We start from the raw sequence: 23,101 nt of genomic DNA on the forward strand, positions 1-23,101 counted from the left end.
CTCCCATCCTACCTCCGACCTGCACCTTTGGGGCCCTCCAGTGGGAGATTCTGGACCTCATTTCCCAAGCTCTGCCTGCTGACCCGGACCCAGGTAATGGCCCACCTAACCGCACCTACGTCCCCTCCTCCGTTCGGCCCCGCCTCATCCAGTGGGCCCACTCTGAAAAGTTATCGGCCCATCCTGGAATCCTCCGAACTATCAAGTTCATTTCCCTGCGGTTCTGGTGGCCCGACTTACCCAAGGATGTTAAACAGTTCGTCCTAGCCTGCCCAGTTTGTGCACAGAACAAGCCATCAAACAGACCCCCTGCAGGCTTGCTCCAGCCCCTGCCAGTCCCTGAGCGGCCATGGTCCCACATAGCCCTAGACTTTGTCACCGGCCTACCCTCCTCCCAAGGTATGACCACTATTCTCACTGTGACTGATCGTTTCTCTAAGGCCTGCCACCTTATTCCCCTCAGAAAACTCCCCTCTGCTTTTCAGACGGCCCAGCTCCTGGTGAAGCATGTTTTCCGCCAGCATGGGATCCCGCTGGACGTTCTGTCTGACCGTGGTCCACAGTTCACCTCACGTGTGTGGAAGGAGTTTGCCGTGGCCCTTGGTGCCCGGTACTCTCTTACCTCTGGCTACCATCCGCAGACCAACGGTCAGACTGAGCGGCTCAACCAGGAGCTGGAGACCGCTCTCCGCTGTCTAACCTCCACCAATCCCTCCGACTGGTGTCAGTTCCTTCCCTGGGTGGAGTACGCTCATAACAGTCATGTCTCCACTGCGACTGGCGTCTCCCCCTTCGAAGCTTCTCTGGGCTACCAACCACCTCTGTTTCCCGACGACCATAAGGAAATAGCTGTACCTTCCGTTGCCCACCACATCCACCGATGCAAAAGGGTCTGGACCCAGACCATCCAAGCCCTGAACCGGACCTCTGAGCTGAACCGCCGGTTTGCTGACCGCAGGCGAGTCCCTGCTCCCTCCTATCACCCCGGTCAGCGGGTCTGGTTATCTACTCGAAACCTCCCGTCCAGATCTTCCCATCGGAAGTTATTACCACGTTTCACTGGCCCCTATGAGATTGTCTCCGTCCTCAGCCCGACGACCGTCCGCCTCCGTCTCCCGTCCCATTCCAGGACCCACCCTACCTTCCATGTCTCCCAAATCAAGCCCGTCCTCTCTAGCCCGTTTTGCCCTCCGGCCGAACCCCCTCCACCCACCCTCGACCACCTGGGACGTCAGGTCCAAAGGGTCGTGGCCTCCCGTCGGCGTGGTAGAGGGTATCAATACCTCGTCGACTGGGTGGGCTGCGGTCCGGAGGAACGTTTCTGGTTCCTCCCTCCCTGACAGGTCGTTGGTGGACTCTTTCCTCTCCTCTTCCTCGAGGTCGCCGGGTGGCGACCATTGAGGGGGGGGTGGTGTCAGGACTCAGCCGACAGGGCCATGCAGTTTCTGCCGGTTCTGCTTTCTCCGCAGGTGTTTGCAGTTGACAGGTGGGCAGGGCGCTCACACCTGTGGCTGGTTGAGCTGCGTCTGATCGCACTATAAGAGCAGCATCCAGACAGCAGGAGGACGCCAGAGTGTTAACCGTAGTGGTACGACTAAGGCCACAGTCTCTCTACTGAGTTCTGACTTCCCTCGTTAACCCAAACCTCTGTGTTCCCCAGGTTACCTCTCGATCGCCTTTCAGAGGGTCCCACTCGTGCTGACTCCAGGGTCTGAGTTCCCACAGGGTCCTCCCTTTCTCCTGGCTCAAAGAAAGGTGCTTCGAGCCACTCTGGTTTCTCCTGCTGCCCCGGATCATTGTTAAGTCAGCGCAGCTCTGTCACCCTCAAGCCCGAGCCTCACCTGTCACTGAGACACTCGCCACCAGCTCCATCGATCAGAGCCTGAGTCCGCTCCGTCCTCCCCCGGTTAGGTTGCTGCGTCCGGTGGTAAGCTCACGTTCCTCTGTTCATTTTTGCCTGATCGCCCTTTCCGGCTAATCACCTATTTCTCCTTTCAGAAGTCGAACGGGTCCCGGTGCTGTGGCTTCCCCGTCGACTCCGTTGCTTCCATTTTCTCTCTATCAATAAACAGTTAACTGATCCCTGTTGCCGTGTGTGTTCTGCATGTGGACTAAATACGTTCAGCCGAACATGACATATAGCCCCAAATTCACAACACATGTCATCTCAAGGCACTTTACAGTTCAACCAGATCATACAGTCAAATTGATACAAAGTTTTCTATCTAAGGAAAACCAGTTGATTGCATTGACCCAAATACAATCCCTCACACTAAGCATGCTTGTAGCGACAGTGGAGAGGAAAAACTCCCTTTTAACAGGAAGAAACCTCCAGCAGAACCAGGCTCAGTGTGAGCGGCCATCTGCCGAGGCTGACTGGGGTTCAAGGAGACAGAAGCGGAGATACAAAAAGCAGCTGTAAAAGGCGTCCCCGTCCAGGAAACACACAGCCAGGCAGACGAGTTCCAAGGCAGCTCCCATGCCAGAGGACGAAGAGAGCACATCCAGTTAGTCACGGTCAGAGAAACAGGACCACACTGGAAAACAGGCCAATCTCCAACATCTATAAACAAGGGTATTGATGGAAGCAGCACAGCTGATGTTTCTCTCCAGGATGACGTCACAGCCAAACAGGAACAGACGAGGCAAAGCTATAAAATAAAAACACATATTTTATTATCTCTCAGCTTTACAAATAAGTTATTCCTGCTACAAGAAAGTCTGTCATATAGGTTTAGTTTTGTAAAGTTATCTGCAGCTGACTTTCATGATATATTTTAGAGAAGTTGCTTCAAAGTTTACATTTCATGACTGATTTGATTAAATATTTCATGAAAAATAGAATATTTTAGGAATGAGTCTTTAATCGAGAAAGCTGCATTGATTACAGCTCAGTGATCAATATGTTGTCTTTTTTAGGGGTATTATTGATCTTTCAATTTGGGAAGAAATTTTGAATATTTTTACATTTTATTGAGACATTAAATAAGAGGCATTGGTCACGGTCTCAGGTTAGGTGGTTTGAATGCAACAGTCTATCAATCTGTCTTCAAACACTGTTTCATGGCTAGCTAAGACAGGCTGCTTGTATTTATTTAGTTTTAATAGAACACATTATTCCTCAGTTTGAGCATCAATCCTTATATAGCAGCGGCATATATGGGCGTAACATGTAAGTTATATGTTACGCCCATATATGCCGCTGCTAGAGAACTGACACAAGTGATACTCTAATGTCTGTCTGCACTATAGAAAATTCACTCACCTCTGCATAATAAATGCTTAAAGTGGCTCCAACAGCAGATTAGACCAACCTATTTTTTTGTTTAAGTCATCTAATTCCAGTAATTTGAGGCCCTTTGGATGGATCCATTATGTGTAGAGTGTTGGACTTTGATGCTCAGGCGCTAATTTTATTCTAAATATGTAAGAAATAAATGAGACTAGACTGACATCACAGGAAAAAAGACTCCATCCTGATAGATCCATGCTTTACAAAAAGGGGAAAGTTATAAGGGACACTTCAGAGATATGATTAAACTTAATTTTCTATTTAAAGAATCTCATTTGTTTTGATAAATCATACATTTAGCAGGTTAAGTTTGTCTAACATGATGAATGAAACGGTTTTCAAGTAACAAACATAGAAATCTTGGAGGTCATTTTCATTATTTTTAGTCTTCCTTTAATGGATATCTTTTTATTAAAGTAAAGGAGACTTTATTTTCAAATTGTTCAACAAAATAAACAGTCTGGGTGGTGTTCATGGTAGCAGTTGATAAGTATGAAAAAATCAGATTGATTGCTTCACCCTAATAATCTGAAACCACCAAAGCTAAATGAACACAGAGGAAAAAAAGGCTGCCAGTTCAACTCTTTCTGGTCTCAAAGAGGCCTTTGCGTGGGGAAGAGAAGAATCTCCTCTTCATCAGTGTGCTGGCTGCTGCCCTGTCAGGAGGAGGTAGTTGTGATGGAGGGTGCGTAGCTCCGTCAGTCTGCCCAGCAGGCGGCCGAAACGCTGCGGCCCTCCCCTGGCTGCTGCTCCAGCCTGGGCCCCGCAAACCCTGGAGAGCAGGTCCAGGATCAGCTCCTGCATTTTCTCCACACAGCTGACCGCCTGCAGGGATGCTCGATCTGCATCCCAAAAGGATTTACACCTCCTAAACTTCTTCTGTTAAAACAACAAAGTTCCACATAACTGACAGGATTTTAGACCGATGCAAAGTGGCAGATCATTTTCAAAAGGTGTGTGGTGCATTTATTACTTATCTAACCCTCATCTAAGTTCAAGTTTGTTAAAAAGCATATTAACACAAAAAAGCATTTGCAGTGTTGGTCAAAGAGTTGCTCCTAAAGTAGCAGAGTAAGGACAAGACAACTAAAATAAAATGGAACCATAGTAAAAAATGAAATCTGCCACTGTGTGGAAGAAAATGTGCATCTTCCTGAATGTGCATTTGATTCAATTCAGTTTATTTTTTTCATTTTAGCTCCAAATCACATCACATGTCATCTCAAGGCACTTTACAGTTCAACCAGATCATACAGTTAAATTGATTCAAAGTTTTCTATCAAAGGAAAACCAGCTGATTGCATCGACTCATTGACTGGAAGGCAATCCCTCACACTAAGCATGCTTGTAGCAACTGTGGAGAGGAAAATTTAATTTTAACGGGAAGAAACCTCCAGCAGAACCAGGCTCAGTGTGAGCGGCCATCTGCCGAGGCCGACTGGGGTTCAAGGAGACAGAACCAGAGATGCAAAAGGCAGCTGTAAAAGGCGGTGCCAACCAGGAAACATGCATGATGGCAGTATAATGCTATGGGAATGCTTTCCATCAGCCGGGAAGCTACAGGGGTTAAAGTGAAGATGGAGTAAACTCCATACGGAGTAGTCCAAGAAGGAAATCTGTTAAAGGCCACAAAAGACTTGAGTCTGATTCAGAAGTTCCCCCTCAAACAGGACTAATAAGCATAAAGAACGAGCTAGAGTCTATTAGAATCAAAACCTATTCATGTGTTAGAATGGCCCAGTCAAAATCCAGACCTAAAAAAGATAAGAATCTGTAAAAAAAACAAAAACAATAATAAAAATCTTACTTTCACTTCTGAAGGTATTGTCCTTTCATTCTGATTGATCTGTTATGGTAATTAAAGGGCTCTAGATGTGCAAAGCTGATAGAAACCTTCACTTAAAGATTTGCTTTAAGTCCTTTTAGTTTATAAGGGAAACTAACTTTATTTAAAGAAAGCTATCCAAGACAATTAGATTCTTTGTTCTATAACTTGTTAAACAGTCCCTGGTTAAAATGTTTACTAATTGTTGATACCTGACCTGAGCAGAGCAGAGCTGTGGCAGTAAGCAGGGTGTATTCAGCCTCTGTCACACACAGCACCGCCATGCTGTGAAGGAAGTTTAGCACTGAGCCCAGGAGATCCTCACTGCTTCCTGTCCACACCAGGAAACAGATCCTTAAAGCGGGCTCTTTATGTCCACAGTTTGCAGATTAAAGGGGATGTATGAGCTCACCTGAACCGACGGACGTCCTCATCTGGAAGTTTTCCCTGGGCTCCAGATTTCTGAGCCAGCCGTGCGAGGAAGTGGTGAAAAGCTGCAACACTGATCATACAGTGATGGGCTGTTAGATTCAAACGGGTGTATTTTCTAAAACCGTGTTTATAGTTTTGTCTTTATTTTAGTTTTAGTTTTCTCCCTTTACCTGGAGTGGGGCTTGCAGGGTTATTGGAGAACTGCTGGGCAGAGAGCAGAAACATGACCTCCAGAGAGGAAACGGACAGGAGGGCCATCTGGTCAGAGAAATCCAGGAGATCAAAACCTGGGTGACAGAGCACAAGCATGCCGATTCTTAGACATTTAACTTTAATCTACAAAAATAGGAATGAAATGTGGACCTCTCATTGGGATTTAAAAAAAAGAAGAACACTGCCTAAATGTGGAGGTGATTCCTTACCTGACTGTTTTCTACAAATAGCTTTTTTCATCAGAAACAGTCAAATGATCACCAAATCACCATGATCTTCCAAATGATTATCAAACTAAAACAACCAGATTAATGCCCTTAATACCAAACACAGTTTATGCACCTGCAAACACCATGAGGCCACATTCTTTGGTGTTTTACAAACCCTTTAGCTCAATGTCTTTTATAGCAGCGAACAAAACATGGAAGAACCTTTGAATCAACCTACCCTTTAATTCAAGCACATTCACCATTCACCTTTATTTATTTTACTAACTGAGTATATTTATTTGTTGTTGTTTTTTGTTGTTCTTTTAAATGAAAAAATGTAATAAAATTGTAAACAGCTCCATCTTGTGTTTTTTTTAATTAAACTGCAAACGTTTAAACAGAAAAATGAAAAAAAGAAAATTAAATCTTTTTTTTAATTAAGTGTATTTCCCTTTTTTTGGAGTTGGTAAATAGGATGATCCGTCAATGGAATGAATATTTCTGCCCTTAAAATTAGATAATTAGGTATTATGCACTTGAAATAATAAAATGGAGTTTCTTTTTCCTATTTCTATTTTAAATGTAATTCATCTTATTCCATGATTAAATTGTCTACTTGCTACCAAGCAATCAGAGATTTCCCATGAGTGGAGATGCTAATCTCTTTTCATCCTTCAACTTGAGTTGCTTCATAAGCTACCTACAAAAAAGAAATATTAAAATATCTTCTCCACAAACTGGGATTGCACATGTTTGTATCTCTGACAAACAGACCCACAGCATTACAGATCCTCCATCATACCTAACAGCAGGACTGAGGAGCGTTTCCACATTTTCATGCGTTTTTATATCAACCAGACATCAATTCTGAATTGAAATGTACCAAAACGATATCACCATGTTATGAGATTTAATTGCTACCAGAAACCTCTATGTGTAACAAGTAACACTGGGACACACACACTAGGTAACATAATCACAGAGAAATCCTAACCTGAAGTTAAATGAGTCACACCAATCATCAGGACAGAGATTCAGAACAGTCATTTGATATTTACATAATTTGACCGGAAAGAGAGAATTCAACAGATTTATCCTTTAATAAAATACAAAACGGACAAATGGTTAATGTCAATGAGTAAAGATTTCCATCCACCTCACCTGGTACTGTTCTTGCAAACTGCAGCAGTCTGTTTAGGTGTGGGGATAAAACATCAGGCAGCCCCGCCCCCTCCAGAGCACACTGCCATTCAGAGACCTGCCAGCATGAGAACAACATGAGAACATCATAACAGGTGGTAAACCTAAAGTCTGGACACATACCTACCCTGTAACTGCTGCTGTCTTGCTCCCTAAACTGGCGATGAGCCTCAACCATCCTGTTTACAGTGTATTTCTGCTCCCGGGTCAAAATGGCGGGCTGATTCTGGGGCAGATAGAAAAGAACTTAGTTCATGGTTTAAAAAGCACACCTCTATGAAACAATAAGGTGGACAAGGGATTTTTTAAATATTTTTAGTCTCCTCTAAAATAGTGCTGGTGGAGAATTTTAACTTTAACACCATTCATTTATATTCATTAATTCATCTTAGTTGCTAGGACATTTACTAAGGAAGAAAAAAATTAAGTCTTTTATTAAACAGTGACCCCTCTGGGAGTAGATGACACAAGTTACGCATAATGGAGGGCCGCAAGTCCAGCATCCGAAAGTCTGTACAGGTGGCGTACAACCGCGCCATGATCCACCAGAGCCGAGTCAGCCACAGCCACTGCTTTGCGACCTCTAACTACCTGTAGAGATCAGAGTCCCAGACTGAACCACTGCTGTCGGACACACAGAACCGTTCTGCTCAGGCTTCTCTGTGTCATTAGAGATCATGGAAAGGAAGAGACCGTAAGCCCCGCATTGCTGCACCTCCACCTGGATCTCATGAATCTGTTTGATCAAAAGTAATTGAGCGTGAGCTTAATGAAACCTACTGCCAAGAGATCAAATGGACAGAGACGAGATTTGACCTTTAAATGAACTGCAGGAGACTGATGGATGCATCACTGCCTTCTTTTATACAACAGCTTTTCTATGTTTTAAACTTTTTACTAAAGACTCTTGTATATTTTACTGGCAGCGTCTTTTTGTACATATGTCTGCGTCTAATTTAATGTTTTAAATGCGTATTTCAATCAGCTCCTAAAGGGCAAAGCAAAGGCTCTGTGTGACGATGAAATGATAAATGGAGCGTACGGTAGGTTAAGAGTTTGCATTGTGTATTCTCGGCATGATGAGCCGATTTATATTTGAAATCTCTTTTTGATACAGAGAAATAATTTATTTATGGAAAACAAACTATAGAAATAAAGTTATATTGGTTAAATTGAGTTTTTATTTAAGATAAAGAGATGAGAGTCAGCATTGAAACGGATGACTTGATGTTTGTTTTTTTTTGTTTTTTTCTGTTCTTTCAAACTTATCACCAAACAGCAGCTTTTTCCGTTGACCCTCATTGATTTTATTTATTTCCCAAAGCCCTATTTCACCCATTAAACAGTACACCCTGATAAGCTTTTTGCTGAGGTTATATTTTACCAGGTTACCTTTTTTTTTTTTTTTACCAGTTGTTAATAACCATATTTTGAAAACATCCTATTAAAGAACTGCTGATGTATGTATCTGGAGTTCTGTGGGTTTCCTTCTGTAATCCTAATCCATCTATCACTATTCTATACCTGCATTGCATTTCAGTGACGCTGTAAAAAAAAAAAAAAGGACCTAGCTTTGTAAAGAAAAAAAACATCTCTGTTATTTAAAAATTTTAATTATAGCATCAGGATTCTGCTAATAGTCCAAATGTGCAATAGATACTCCTACAAGCAGCTTTACCTAAAACAGGCATAACAAGCATTTTTGAACATGCTACGTTACATGCTTGAATACCACGGGGGCCCCATATATCTCACACGAGTGCTTGTTCCTTCTAAACACACTTGTTCAATTCAATTCAGTTTATTTATATAGCGCCAATTCACAACATGTCATCTCAAGTCACTTTCCAGTTCACCGGATCATCCAATCAAATTGATTCAAAGTTTTCTGTCTAAGGAAAACCAGCTGATTGCATCGACTCACTGACTCGAATGCAATCCCTCAGACCAAGCATGCTTGTAGCGACAGTGGAGAGGAAAAACGGAGATAGCCTGAAGAGCAAAAACACTGCTCAGTAGTCAAAACAGGAAGTGAATGTGATGCGTCTCACCAACAGCAGCAGTAGCACCCTCTAGTGGCAGAATCATCTCCACATCAAACTTGGTGGTCTGATATCCTCGTGCACAGCCTCCCTTTCTCACGTGTGGATCTGTTTTTTGTGCTCGTGTGAACTATTGTCTCTTTGAAGGCGTTACCCAACGGACAAAGCAACTCGGCTGTGAATGACTACTTTTCAGGAAATCCCGCCTTTTGAGGCTGTACTCTTCTTCCTACTAGCAAAACAACTTCAAGAGTTTGAAGTTGGTAAGCATAGTTGTCATTACATACATGCTGTGTTGGATGAAGTATTCAACTGTAGTACTTGAGTAAAAGTATTGATACTCAGTCAAATCTTACCCATTCATCTGATCTGTATGCCATTAATACTGGACTAAAGTCACTATTCTGCATCTTGCTATGTAGCAGCAGCAGGAAAAACAACCATGGCGGAAGATAATGCGGAGAGCATTCTTTATTTTCAACCATCTTGAAAAGATTGTGTTGTTAATGCGCTGGCTGAGGCTGGGAAAGAAATGAAAGATTTTAAATGCGCTCCAGCTCTACCTTCCATGTTTACTTTCGTAAACACAGAACACGCTCCCTTAAGACACTTAAGTTGAATGAATTCAGTTCACACAGGAGATTGCATATTTGGAAATGAGATCAACCACGCAAAAGAATCAGATTTCCTAAAAAAAATCAGAACTGTGCATTAATGCCTGCAGTGTGAACGTAGCCTTAAACGTGATCATCCAGACATGACAATGGCCGAGGTTCCAGATGTTCATTTAAAGCTGCTTTATCTATTCCAAAACCAGTTTAAATGTGAGTTTAGGATCATTAATCCATTTAAATCCATTTTCCTCTGATAGAATAGGAGCCTGAATCATTAACTAGTTGGTGTCTGCTAAAAGGAGCGAGCAATGCAACCCTGAGGGACCAAGTATGGTAGAGATATAAATGTAGAGTTTAAAGAAGAGAAAATCACCTTAAAACCAAGTTTTATTCTAATTAACCAAAGCTGTTTGCTTTTGGGTTCATTAAACATTTAGTTCCTGCTATCGTCCTAGTTGATTGAATCTTTTACTGTTTTATTTTAACATTAATCTTTAATTATCCTCCCATATTTGTTTGTTGTTCTTTGTATGGCTCAGTGTTGATGTGTCCTGTCTGCTCTGCTGCTAAACTCCCAGATTATCTATAAGGTCAATAAAATGAGAAGAACTGCAGGAGGAACGTCTCACTGTCCTTTTTTTAGAGCTAATTTGTTTTGACACTGCAAAGTGACAAGAACAATTGTTCTGTTAACATGAGCTGTCAGGTCAGACCCCCCAACAGAGAAACAATAATAACCACCAATCTGCCAAAGCGCTGTACTATAGTAATATTAGGACTCTTGCTCCATTTGACTTCAGTTTGGTTTATTTATAAAGAATCAATTTACAACCACTTATTTCAAGACACTTTACCAGAAAATACAAACAGATCCTGTTCACATTACTGCAATCAAACCTTTATTATAGTGAGAAATAACAGGTAAAGATAGAACGACAGGAAGCATACTTCAACAGAACCAGACCCAGTAAGGCAGGGGTGTCAAAGTCATTCCAGAAAGGGCCGTGTGGCTGCTGGTTTTCTTTCCACCCAAGCAGTAGCACACCAGACTCCATTCATCCCATCAAGCCATCAGGTTAAGACTAGACTCACCTTGATGAGATGAATGGAGTCTGGTGTGCTACTGCTTGGGTGGAAAGAAAACCAGCAGCCACACGGCCCTTTCTGGAACGACTTTGACACCTGTGCAGTAAGGGGATTTAATATAAATCAGTCTTAAAATAGAAACAAGTCACAGAAAATGTCATCTAAAGGCAATTAACATGACAATTTTAATACAGAAACATGTAACAGAAGTCAACACAAACACAGAACCAAATCTAAACACAAATATCCAATTAGATCCTATTTACAACATGGTGAAGATAAATTCAGTTTATCGTGGCATTCAGAGAAATGTCTTCAACCCAAGGAAGCTCAGCCAATCACAGACAGTCGTTAATTTTGCTGCAGTGCCTCCTCCTGAGCAATGAGGAGACAGTGGAGAGGAAAACCAGCTTTAAGCAGGAAGGAACCTCCAGCAGACCCCGGTTCCATGTCGGCGCCCATCTACTGCGACTGAGCGGTTCTTTAACAGGACAGCAGACGTCCGACAGACACAGAGGCGCCGGTCCAAGGAGCAGATGACCTCATCTGGAAAAGAAGAACAGGAGTTAGTGAACAAACACGCTAGTCTGTGACATTTAAACACATAAACACTGAGAGAAATGTAACTTTAACCAAGAGAAGAGGGAAACACACAGGGAGAAGCTAAAGTTAACAGAAGTGATAACTGTAAACAATGGATGCTTGGAGAAAATGCCTGAAAATGCTGCATTTGTTGGAGTCTTCAGTCGGTCGTTTCTCTGCTTTAATAAGTTCTAAAAAAACCTTCAGAGATCAACCAGGGGGAAATTCTCCCATATTGGATCAGAAGCTGCTTCTTAACTGTTTATCTGTGGTTTAATGGAAAAGTCAGAACTTCTGGTTCTGGTAAAGGTTTGGTTACAGAGATGCAAATAGAGGTGAACATCCACTCATGATGGAAAGATAAAGATTAAAGGTTAGACCACCTTGATGGGATGGTTGAAGCTTTTGTATCTGTTTGTTCTGGATCGATTTTTACTATCTTCACCAATACTGATGAACATCTGGAAGCAATAAAGGTTCATTACCTTCTTCTACTGGGTGGAGCAGACTGATGGTTTAGCTGCGGGGTCGTCAACGTTTTTCAGACTCCAGAACGTTGGAGAGACAAATAGAGGAGCCATGTTTCTTCTCCTTAGCGGTCTGTGTGCTCCATCCTCTTCTTCAGCTCCTTCATAAATGAAAGCAAAGCATCCTCACAGTCTTAACCTGTCTGCATGCGATGCTTCTCTAGTCAAACAACAACCAACATACCTCCAAACACATGTGGATGGATTCTTTTCCAATGTGATCCGACTGCTAGAACACTGCTTCCATGTTCAACCTGCTTTCCCTGAAAAAAATAAGACAAATTAATCTACAGAATTTCCTCGACATCAAGTTGAAATCTGGGTCAGGATGTTGTTTTCATCATAATCTTGGTCTTTCTGTGTTTCAATGACTGTTAGCTTTTAATCAGGCCTGGGAAGCTTGAGTTGTGGGTTTGTCGTGTTAATAAAGTCTTACTCCGTGTGTTTTCTGTTCCAGTCTTTCTCTGTGCCGTCCTCAGGTAGAGACTGGGAAGCTCCTCATCATCCTGGATGTCCCGGTTCCTCACAGGACTTCTGCTTTTGGACGTCCACAGTGTCTGAACATACATGAAAAATTAAGTGAGGCCACCTGAAATGTTAACTTTATATTTAAATGATGGATTATTGTTGCTCCTTACTGAACATGCTCTCACTCTTTGTGAAGGTCAGCAGCTCAGATGATCCTCCTCTGGTTTGGTCGCTGCAGATCTCATCAGCATCTTCTGATTGGCCCAAAGCTTGTAGCGGCTCGGTCCAACATGGGATTCAAAAAACACAGAAGAGATCCACTGCGGTCAGGACAGGCCTAGATGATATGGAGAATATTTCTGCAGAGGGTTCTTTTCCCTCAAACTAGGCCTGAAAACTAACTAACCAGAGGAACATCTAGAACTAGACCAAGTCACATCGGAAAGCTGTTTCTAACAGTCGGTGCTTCACAACTCAAATCCCTACATTAGTCCTGTCCTCTGCCTCTAACTGGTCTAAATCAATTAGCCCCACCAAGCGTCATCTCTCTACCTTCTTTTTCTCCTTTAGGGTTTAGGTTTGACCTCCTCAGTCGTCCTCAGCAGCGATGTCCAGCAGTTTCCTTGGATTTGTTTGCCTCCTTGTGGTTGATCTTTAATTTAATTTCTGTCTTTTTGTGTTTTTTATCTATGTGTTTTTGTTCATTTGCCTCTATTCTGTGATTCTTCTTGTCAAAACTGTTTGGGTTGCTTTCTGTTATCTAGCAGAATGTCCACATTAGATGTAGAGCATGTTAGACTATTTCTGCCTTAACCAGCTGTCATGTTCCACACCTTTTATTAGTTGTTATCATCTCCTCAGATGTCTGTGCTAACGGAAATTCTTAACATCTAAAACTGACATCAAAATCTAGCAGCGGGGTAAAGAAAAGCCACGGTGCAAGACGCTACCTAAGGCATCCCTAGACCTGCCAGATATAAAAACGATCTATAAATGATATCTAGGTGTGACTGTTTCCAGTCCTTCAGCCTTCCCACCTCCAAAAGTCACCAAATCAGCAATAAAATAGATAGTTGAAGGCGTTAAAGGAAGGTTCTTGAAATCCCTCTTCTCAAACATGCCTCTCGCCACAAGGCCTCTTCCCAGGGGGCTCCTCTTCATCATCTTCCTCTCTTCTCCTTCTCCTGGAGGCACGGTCTTCTTGGCAGTCCGGGGAATCCTCCGGCTCCTCCTGGTTCCAAGGGAGTCTGAAGGGGGGGGGGATCCTCAGGGGGAACCGAAGAAGAGGTGGAAGGTGGTCATTGTCTTCATCATCTTCCTCATCTTCGTCTCTTCTCCTTTTCCTAGAGGCACGGTCTTTTTGGCAGTCCGGGGAATCTTCATCGTCTTCTTCCTCAGAGCTTGTGGTGTCATATCCGGAGAACGCACTAGATACCTCAAGAAACTCGCTAGAAAAAGACCTATAATCCTCATCCTCATCCTCAGCCTCATCCTCAGCCTCAAATTCATCCTCAGCCTCAAACTCATCCTCCTCGTCATCCTCGTCCTCAGCCTCATCAAGAGACTCACTACAAAAAGACCTATCATCCTCAGCCTCATCCTCGTCCTCAGCCCCACCAAGAGACTCGCTAGAAAAATACCTATAATACTCATCCTCGTCCTCAGCCTCATCCTCAACCTCGTCCTCAACCTCTACCTCCACAAAATCCTGTATCTCCACCTCCTCATTCTCCTCCACCACTACTGCTTCAGCCTCTACCTCCTCCTCCTCATCATCAAAAAAACCTTCCTCCACCTCCTCAATGTGTAACTGTTCTCTCAACCTCCTCATCCTCATCCTTCTCCTCAGTTCTCCCATGACGTTATTAAAATTGAAATTAAAATTACCCAGTTCCTGAATCCAGAACGGGAGCTCCGGGTCAGGAAGGGCAGCGACTGGAACTGTGAGGGAAAGACATCATTAGACCAGGAACGTTAATAAAGGAACATTAAATAAAAAATGAAATGCTTTATTTTAGGTTGCTGGATGTGCCTGTGTGAGTTTGTCAGGTTAAAGTAGATTTAATCAATAAGAACATTGATCTGTGAGCTAAAATAACCCAATAAAAAACATATTAAGAATGTTAGTGGTTTGGTTAGTTTTAAAATAAAAATGGACATCGTTGTAAAAGACACAATAATACAAAAATTAATACACACAGAAATATTTAAAAATATGTATATATGTGCGTATACGATTGTGTGCTCCTGTCTCAGTACATTTCCCTATCTACTGTTATTCATTTGTGGATTTCCACAGACAGACTCCTACCGTCTCTGTCTTGGGGCTCTGATTAGACTGCCCCACAAGTGCATAGAATCTGCCAATCATGTACTATTGCTAGGTGAATTTAATAATTTAATGGCCAATCAGCGTCTCAGAATTTTATGGTCTTGGGGCTCTGAAAATACTGCCCTTTAACAGGCTTCTGCACCCAATGCGCAGGTGCAGACAATTAGAGGGACAATTCAGATTCAATTTTTTTCTACAAATCTAAGAAAGGGGATCCTATACAGAACTTTTAATTGTTTAGAAGAAACCATCCAGCGTTAAATGTTTTGAAGATCTAGAAAATGATGAAGTCATCTGTAAACAAGCTGTATTATTTCTGGTGACAGATAAGATTCAATTATTTACATTCACCTGAAGATCAAAACAAGGGCTGCAGAAACACTTTTAAATAATATATTGAATCAAACATTTATTCTTTACGCTTTCCTCACAATGACAGCACTTATAATAAACTCAGCCAGGTTCTAAACATTTTACTGCCCAAAAATGTAAAGGATCTGATTTTTAGTCAAGTGCAAACATTAAAGTGTTTTAGGAAACAAAACAAAAAAAAAAAATTCTAATGTTTAGGGTTTTATTAATATAACAAGAAATACGTGACCTTTCAAAATAATTTTAAAAGCTAAAGTTGTTTATTGTTGTATTAAGGAGACCATACTTGTTCTTCGAGTCCTTCTCTGACAGAAGGGGCCAGGCGCCAACTTGTTTTGCAAGAATTTGATACCAAACTCACCAAAAACGATCCTCTGAATCCAGAAACTTTTAAAATCACAAATTTTTAACACCTTTGACCTTCCATTAAAGTCAAAAATATATGCCACCTTAAAACCCTGTTTAATGCATTCTACTAAGGTATCCATGGAGACCAATATGTTTACCACTGCATGTTTTAAAAAAGAACTTCCTTTTCAAGTTCAAATATATAAAAAAAAAAACGTTTTATTCTAAAACTGTTTTGTATGTTTTCAACCATTTCCACAATAAATTCATCAAAGATTATTCTCACAAACCAAAAGGTGTTTTTGTTTTATATCATTACATTTCTGTTATCATTCCTCCCATTTCCAACCAATAAAAATCTATTTAAATAAAAAAAAAAAAAAACTGGTTATAAACCTAACATTTCCTAAACACATTAACTAAATTAAACAACTTGAGAATCTTTATCTTTTATTTCCCAGTTGTTTATCAGGAGAAATTCAGTCAACTTCCAAAACACTCAAAATGATATATATTTTTATCAAATACAAAAAAATAAACAGTTTAGCTTGATAATATATTATGCTAAATTTCCTTCAACTGTCTTTTTATATTTATTTATTGTAATTTCACCAACATTTTCATATAGAGCAAACTTATTTTCAGGGCATTTTTTAAAAATCATAGACCTAGCACATCTAGTTTACGAACATTTCACCTCAAATTCAACAAAGGTGTTTTTCTTAAACACAAATATATTTTTTAAATCACTAAATCACTGTTAACATTCCTGACAAAAACACAAAACACTTTTAATCTCTGAGATGTCAAAGATGCTAGAAGCTAAGCTAAGCTAGCTGTCACAACTTCCATGAAAAAACTTAAAACTAATAATTTTTCACATAACATTTTTGTTTTTAATTAACATAGTAAAAGAGTGACACAAACCTTTCAGATGATCCAGGAACCAGTTGTCCAGCGATGCGAAGCCCACCTTTAGCAGATTAGCAAACCACAGAAAGCAGCAACTGCAATCTCCAAGGTTCAGGTTAGAAATGAGCGTTAAAGATGGCTGGTGCTCCGTTTCCATGGCAGCGGGTGAGCGTGCGCACGCACGCGTGCGTGAGATCAATTAGAAAAGCGTGCTAACTGCACCAGCTAATTAGCATCAAACAAAGCACGTTTTTCTGCAGTAATATATTTTTATCCTCACCCAAAGGTGAGTTCAGTCAAAGTTTGCATTTAATGAGGCAAAGGAGCGAGTTCTAAAGCTCACTGGCCGCTTTCTAAGGTTTTCTACCATAGTTTGAAATATTGTGCAATAAATCTGAATCTGAATTTGGAAAGAAATTTCAATCCAAAGCTGCTTTTTTCTTAATCTCCACTGTGGTGGACGAAGTACTCAATAGTAGTACTTGATACTATTAAAAACTTAATCAACTACAATTAAAAGTTACTCGTTTAAACATCTACTCAAGTTGAAGTATTGAAGTATTCAATTAAGAAAATATTCCTACACATTCTCCATCCCAACTCGTCACATTTGGACGCTTGGTCAGGCTCCCTCTGCGTCACATAATGACACACCGGGTATCCCTTTCAATATTTGACACGCAGGGTTCTCCACTTGACTGTTATAGCCTATATGGCACCAGGAGGATGGTCCATTATCATTTTTTGAAAGGTATAAAAGAATGTATCCCCAAATTAAATCCAATTAAATATGAAAATGCTGTTTTCCTGTTTTCCGAATGTATTTATTGTAACCCTGTTAATTTAACCCCTTAATTACCTCAATGTAATGCATTTCCTGCTGACATTAGGAAATCAAGTGCAACTCCGATTTTCACCACTGGGTGGCAGCATATAGAAACGAGGTAAATCTTCCATAAAAAGCAATTTAAGCATAAAAAGGATTCAGAATATATTTCATAGCTTATTTGCAGATACACCAGGCTGGTGAATGTTGTTGAACTCCGTTGGAAATTGATATGAATCTCAATCGAGTTGTCTCGGTAGGTGTACCATTTTGTGTATTTAGCACATGATGTAGTTATTGAAACACGATATAAAAGGGTGTTAAATGATATCTAAGCCTTAATTTTTTACAAACCAGTCAGGATGACTTTTAAAATTAGCTGTGATAGCTGTTCACGGTGTGTAAAATGTTTTACTCACTGAATTGTGTTCTCTAAAACAGCGGTCCCCAACCTTTTTTGCACCACGGACTGCTATATGTCAGACAATATTTTCGCAGACCCGGGATTTATACTCTTTGTAAAAACGATCAAGTAAAATGATACGACTGGCATACTGTAACATCAAATACAAACAGCATAAAAATAAAACAAGCCGGTCCCATCGAGGCGTAATCTGAGACAATGACACACGAAGTGTGCTCCTGATGTCCAGTCTGCTCCATAGCTTTGTTTTGGTCGCTGTAACCGCAGAAAATCCCGCTTCACAAAGATAGGATGTTATAGATAGGATGAGTCTTAACCTGTGTCAAGAGGCATAGATGCACCGACTGATGTTATTGGGAAAGAATACCGCAATTTTTTAGATTTTTCAAAATAAAACATCACTCAGACTCTGATCGTCGATAAATTATTCTGTGCGGCCCGGTACCAAATGACCGACGGACCGGTACCGGTCCACGGCCCGGTGGTTGGGGACCGCTGCTCTAAAAGACGTCCATTAGCCACAAATTACTGGCTGTTTGCTTTTCTATGTATAACTGGGTTGTTGGCTTTGTTTTATGCTGTTTATTCCAAATGTGATGGTACCAGAAGCCAATTGCACTATTTTTTTCATTTAAACTGGATTTTGGAGAAAGTTTGTTTCAAATCTATATTCCCAATCTAAGTTAATGTATTCTGCTGCATTTTCTGTATACTATATATTTAAGTTAAAAAGAATGGACTAAAAGGCATTAGTAAAAATTAAACATGGACATTAGTGAATAATATTAATCTTTAATTTCTCTGCATCTTGTGTAGACTGTTTTTTTTATTAAGGTTCCTTTTTAATTCGGATCCCTGGAGGTCGTTTCTTCATCTCATCAGCGCACTTGGTCGCCCGGGTGCCTGGCTCCTTGGTCCACCTCCTCTACTTAGCAGCACCACAGAGGCTCCTTTGAGAATCCTTGGTTTGGACTCTGAGTATTAAGGGGTGGTAGGACAACTTTAATTTTGAGTGCACTCAAGGGTAGTTTTCATTTTGGACATTGGACCAAGTTTATTTAATTTTCCCCTGAGATCTCATAGGTACATTGTATTTTTTTATTTATTCCCCTGTCCTTTTTGTGATTTATATTGTTCATAATCAATATTGTAATACAAATTTAAACTTAACTTGTTTGGTGTTTTATTGGGGTGGAAGCTATATTTGCCATGGGATTTGGTTTTGACCAACCTCTTCTGCGAATCTAGATTTAAATAACCCTATCTCTTGACTCTTAGTGTTTTATAAGCAGTGCAACTACTGTAGAGGGTTGCACTATGAAAGAAAATATATTATTAATGTATAAACATAGTTTTGTATACATTCTCTGTATACCTAATGCTGATAAAGTTTGTCTAAGTCTTAGTCTAGTCTAATTCCGTGATTTTACCTTCCACTTTGTATTAATCTTATTTTTTCTTTTTGTTGTTTTAATAAAAACCTAGTTTTATATGGAAGAAATGAATGTTCAAGTAGGTATTCAAAAAGTATTAGTTTTCAAAAATTCAAATAAAATGTCTTAATATCAGTACTTTTCTGTATAATTTTCAGTGTAATTTTAAAGAACCTTATAACTTTCAGAATCCAAATGATGTATTGATGCGTAGAACCACCTGCTACAGATTCAACCCCACCTGGAAAGAACTTCAGCATAAAAATGACACAAAAAATAAAGACAGCTCTTTTGGTTTCTTATTTAAAAACAAACCAAAAAGAAAACAGGATTTTCTTGATTCTCCTCAAACTTTCACTATTGAAAAAAGGTTAAATGTTGAATCTATTACCAGAAACAAACTACAGCTCTCATATGAGAACTCATCTGAACAACTTGGCCACATTGGCAACAACTAACGCCCACACCAACGCACACACACCGACACAGCAACCGGATGGAAATGATGGGTTAAAATCTGGGGAAAGCAACACAAAAGGATTTTAATCTGCTCTGAACCCCTGACCCAAATAGCTCACCTGAGCTGCAACCTGCTCCACAATGTGTGTGTGTGCAAAACCATGAGGACAGAGACACTGGGGAATTTCTTTTTGTGGGGAAACAAGGAGGAGGTGCACCAACATAAGGCTTTCCTTCTCTCCGATGCTAAATTATTTTTTAATCATTGAATAATTTTTTTTTGTTTGAGAAGTGGCCGACCTTTTTGGACTGAGATGGTGGAGCTCCAGGACTGAAACCGCCTGTTGGCAGAAATCAGTAAAGGGTAAAGTGATCGATTATATATTTTCTTTTCTTTCCTTTTATTTTATTTCATTTTCCATTTCCATAGACTTCCAACTATTCAAGAAAAGTTTGATAACTTTCTCTTATTAGATTCCTTTCTGCATCTTGCAATGAAGAAAATGCTTTCTGACTGACATGACTTTATCTATGGGAAAATGTCTGATGAGGGTGATAATGAACGGCTTGATTGGCTTTCACTAAACCATGATTCTTTTAGTGTAATTTCTGATCAAATTAGAACCAACCTTAAGTATCTAAACCAAACATTTTCTTTTTAAAAGAAAAAAATTCAGCAGCAACTGTCTTTTCCTATGTCAGCTTCAGGACTGGAAAACAAAAGTTTTTTTTATCAGGCCTGTGGTTGTTTAAAAACAGGACGGGTCTTGTTTTGTTCATTTCCTGCTGTCACCATGTTCCATAATGTTATGGACGGACCTGGAGATGAAAACTTAGGCAAATCCAGAGAGAGAAAAGGGTCCAAACATGGTCTGACACAGTAGTTGTGAAATGCGCACAGGTTTTAGTCACAAACCAAATTCTCTATTTCCACAGCAGCCACTCGGAGAGATTAGCTTCATCTCTTCATGATTTTGTGGTATGTTGCTTTGTCCCTGTGCCATGAATGTCTGAGGTTCTGACTAAGACAGAGAAAGGCTGACTGTTGCTCTGACTTATGAAAATGTAAACAAAACAGCAACTTATAGATGAAAAAGAATGAATAATATAATCCAATAGGATAAAATCTAAACTTATGTGTCAGTTTAATCTGAATTAGATTTCACTAAATGAAAAACTAAGAGAAATTGATTTTCCTTTCCTCCAGAAATATTAATACACATGTATATCATTAAAACATATGAACAATGAAATCAGCAATTTTCATCCCTTGAGTGTTTAAAATAAATAAACCTTACAGTTAACCAAATATATGGGATATAGTTTGGAAAATGCAACTAAAATATATAAAAGCAATGAGTTTATTACCTTAAATTATAGATTTGCAAAAATAAATAATTAATTCCTGAAAGATTTGAATCAAAGTGGCATATTTTCCTGAGAGAGTGAAATATTAATAACAATTTCTGGCTCATTTAAAACAAGTATGTTTAAAAATAAATAAAACCTAATGCAATAGGAAATAAATTTGCTAGTGTGCATAATGGGGACTATTTAGATAACTGTCATAATCAGCATATGGAGAAGATATCGTATATACGGTACAGACCACAAGTTTGGACACACCTTCTCATTCAAAGAGTTTTCTTTATTTTCATAACTATGAAAATTTATGTTTCACACTGAAGGCATCAAAACTATGAATTAACACATGTGGAATCATATACTGAAAATATGTGTTATATTCTAGGTTAGGGGTCTGCAACGTTTTCCAGGCTGAGGACCCCCAAACTGATGGTGAAATGGAGCAGGGACCCCCTAATTATATATACTGTATGAAATTGTGTGATATTAAACCTGCCTATGGTCACTCTATTACAGATGGAGTCAACGAAAGTAATCCCTCCCTGGGATTATTAAAGTATTTCTGATTCCTGGTTGATGGGACAGGTGTTGTGAATGAAACTGTGCCCAGCTTGAAAGAGCTCCTGTGTGAAAAGACATTTCAATTAGTGTAAAAAAAATTCAGGTGGAATATAAAAAAAAAACGAATCAACCAAAATTTTTGCGACCCCCGTGCAGTACCTCCATGGACCCCCTAGGGGTCACGGACCCCCTGTTGAAGACCTACGTTCTAGGTTCTTCAAAGTAGCCACCTTTTGCTTTGATTACTGCTTCGCACACTCTTGGAATTCTCTTCCAGAGGTGGTCACCTGAAATGCCTCGTCTGTTCCTGTTTGGCTGTGACTCCATCCAGGAGAAGAATATCAGCTGTGCTGCTTCCATCAATACCCTTGTTTATAGATGCTGAAGATCTGCCTGTTTTCCAGTGTGGTCCTGTTTCTCTGACCGTGACTGAGTGGATGTGCTCTCTTCGTCCTCTGACATGGGAGCTGGCTTGGAGCTCGTCTGCCTGGCTGTGTTTTTCCCTAACAGGGCCGCCTTTTACAGCTGCTTTTTGTATCTCTGCTTCTGTCTCCTTGAACCCCAGTCGGCCTCAGCAGATGGCCGCTCACACTGAGCCTGGTTCTGCTGGAGGTTTCTTCCTGTTAAAAGGGTGTTTTTCCTCTCCACTGTCGCTACAAGCATGCTTAGTGTGAGGGATTGCTGTCAATGAGTCAATGAGTATTTGGGTCAATGCAATCAACTGGTTTTCCTTAGATAGAAAACTTTGAATCAATTTGACTGTATGATCTGGTTGAACTGTAAAGTGCCTTGAGATGACTTGTGTTGTAAATTGGCGCTATATAAATAAACTGAATTGAAATAAAATGAATTGAAATGGTCTTCTAACAGTCTTGGAGGAGTTCCCAGAGATGCTCAGCACTTGTTGGCCCTTTTGCCTGTACTCTGCGGTCCAGCTCACCCCAAAACATCTCGATTGGGTTCAGGTCTAGTGATTGTGGAGGCCAGGTCATGTGGCGCAGCACCCTATTACTCTTCTTCTTGGTTAAATAGCCCTTACAGGCCCTGGAGGTGAGTTTGGAGTCATTGTCCTGTTGAAAAATAAATAATGGTCCAAATTAACGGAAACCAGATGGAATAGCATGCCGCTGCAAGATGCTGTGGTAGTTCATCTTTTCTGCAATCCTTATGTTCGTTAGCCCAAGCAAGTCTCTTCTGTTTGTTGCCTGTCCTTAGCATTGGTTTCCTAGCAGCTATTTTACCATGAAGGCCTGATTCACATAGTCTCCTCTTAACAGTTGTCCTAGAGATGTGTCTGCTGCTATAACTCTGTGGTATGCACCTAAAAGTCAAGGTGACAATCTGCCAGTGATAACATTTTTTATTTTTATTTTTATGTTTCGACAGATTCCAGAGGTAACATTGAAATTGATATTAATACGGTTTAACCAAATATGGAATGAAGGTTTAATACCAAAAAGCTGGAAAAGGGCAAAAATACCACCGTTTGATAAAACTGGGAAAGATCCTATCAGTCTAAATAACTATAGACCAACAACTTCAACTTGTCATTTAAGTAAATGGATGGAGAAAATAATAG

General features: G+C 40.4%; 2 protein-coding genes and 1 long non-coding RNA gene across 3 annotated transcripts; all 3 read right to left on the reverse strand.

The window, feature by feature from the left end:
- Positions 1–3,679: 3,679 nt before the first annotated feature.
- Positions 3,680–9,593, reverse strand: LOC119773890 (bile acid receptor-like). The gene is made up of 9 exons (XM_038271091.1): positions 9,570–9,593; positions 7,809–7,907; positions 7,700–7,762; positions 7,299–7,397; positions 7,133–7,229; positions 5,720–5,836; positions 5,530–5,619; positions 5,335–5,448; positions 3,680–4,134 (listed from the first exon to the last, which is right to left on the reverse strand). Exons 1-9 carry the CDS (start codon positions 9,591–9,593, stop codon positions 3,929–3,931), a joined length of 909 nt encoding a protein of 302 aa, XP_038127019.1. The 3' UTR covers positions 3,680–3,928.
- A 1,399-nt stretch (positions 9,594–10,992) lies between these two features.
- LOC119773873 lies at positions 10,993–12,591 on the reverse strand. The gene is made up of 4 exons (XR_005279467.1): positions 12,459–12,591; positions 12,207–12,285; positions 11,981–12,123; positions 10,993–11,459 (listed from the first exon to the last, which is right to left on the reverse strand). It is a non-coding gene; the product is annotated as an uncharacterized LOC119773873 (long non-coding RNA).
- A 1,010-nt stretch (positions 12,592–13,601) lies between these two features.
- LOC119773891 (acidic leucine-rich nuclear phosphoprotein 32-related protein 1-like) lies at positions 13,602–17,839 on the reverse strand. Its single transcript, XM_038271092.1, has 3 exons — positions 16,470–17,839; positions 14,085–14,431; positions 13,602–14,042 (listed from the first exon to the last, which is right to left on the reverse strand). The coding sequence occupies exons 1-3, from the start codon at positions 16,609–16,611 to the stop codon at positions 13,602–13,604; spliced, it is 930 nt and encodes a 309-aa protein (XP_038127020.1). The 5' UTR covers positions 16,612–17,839.
- Between the last annotated feature and the right edge of the window lie 5,262 nt (positions 17,840–23,101).

Source organism: Cyprinodon tularosa, unplaced genomic scaffold (assembly GCF_016077235.1).
Source record: "Cyprinodon tularosa strain WSP-4 unplaced genomic scaffold, ASM1607723v1 ctg79, whole genome shotgun sequence".
Classification (NCBI taxonomy): domain Eukaryota; kingdom Metazoa; phylum Chordata; class Actinopteri; order Cyprinodontiformes; family Cyprinodontidae; genus Cyprinodon; species Cyprinodon tularosa.

Excerpts from the sequence above, each read along its gene's own strand:
- LOC119773890 (XM_038271091.1), bottom strand. The coding sequence starts at position 9,593 with ATGGCATACAGATCAGATGAATGG. Across the intron at positions 5,449-5,529 it reads GAGGACGTCCGTCGGTTCAG|GAAGCAGTGAGGATCTCCTG; the intron begins GTGAGCTCATAC and ends TGGTGTGGACAG. Across the intron at positions 4,135-5,334 it reads CACAGCTCTGCTCTGCTCAG|ATCGAGCATCCCTGCAGGCG; the intron begins GTCAGGTATCAA and ends TTTGGGATGCAG.
- LOC119773891 (XM_038271092.1), bottom strand. The coding sequence starts at position 16,611 with ATGGAAACGGAGCACCAGCCATCTTTAACGCTCATTTCTAACCTGAAC. Across the intron at positions 14,432-16,469 it reads GTTCCTGGATCATCTGAAAG|TTCCAGTCGCTGCCCTTCCT; the intron begins GTTTGTGTCACT and ends TTTCCCTCACAG. Across the intron at positions 14,043-14,084 it reads GGGCTGAGGACGAGGATGAG|GCTGAGGACGAGGATGACGA; the intron begins GCTGAGGATGAT and ends TCTCTTGATGAG.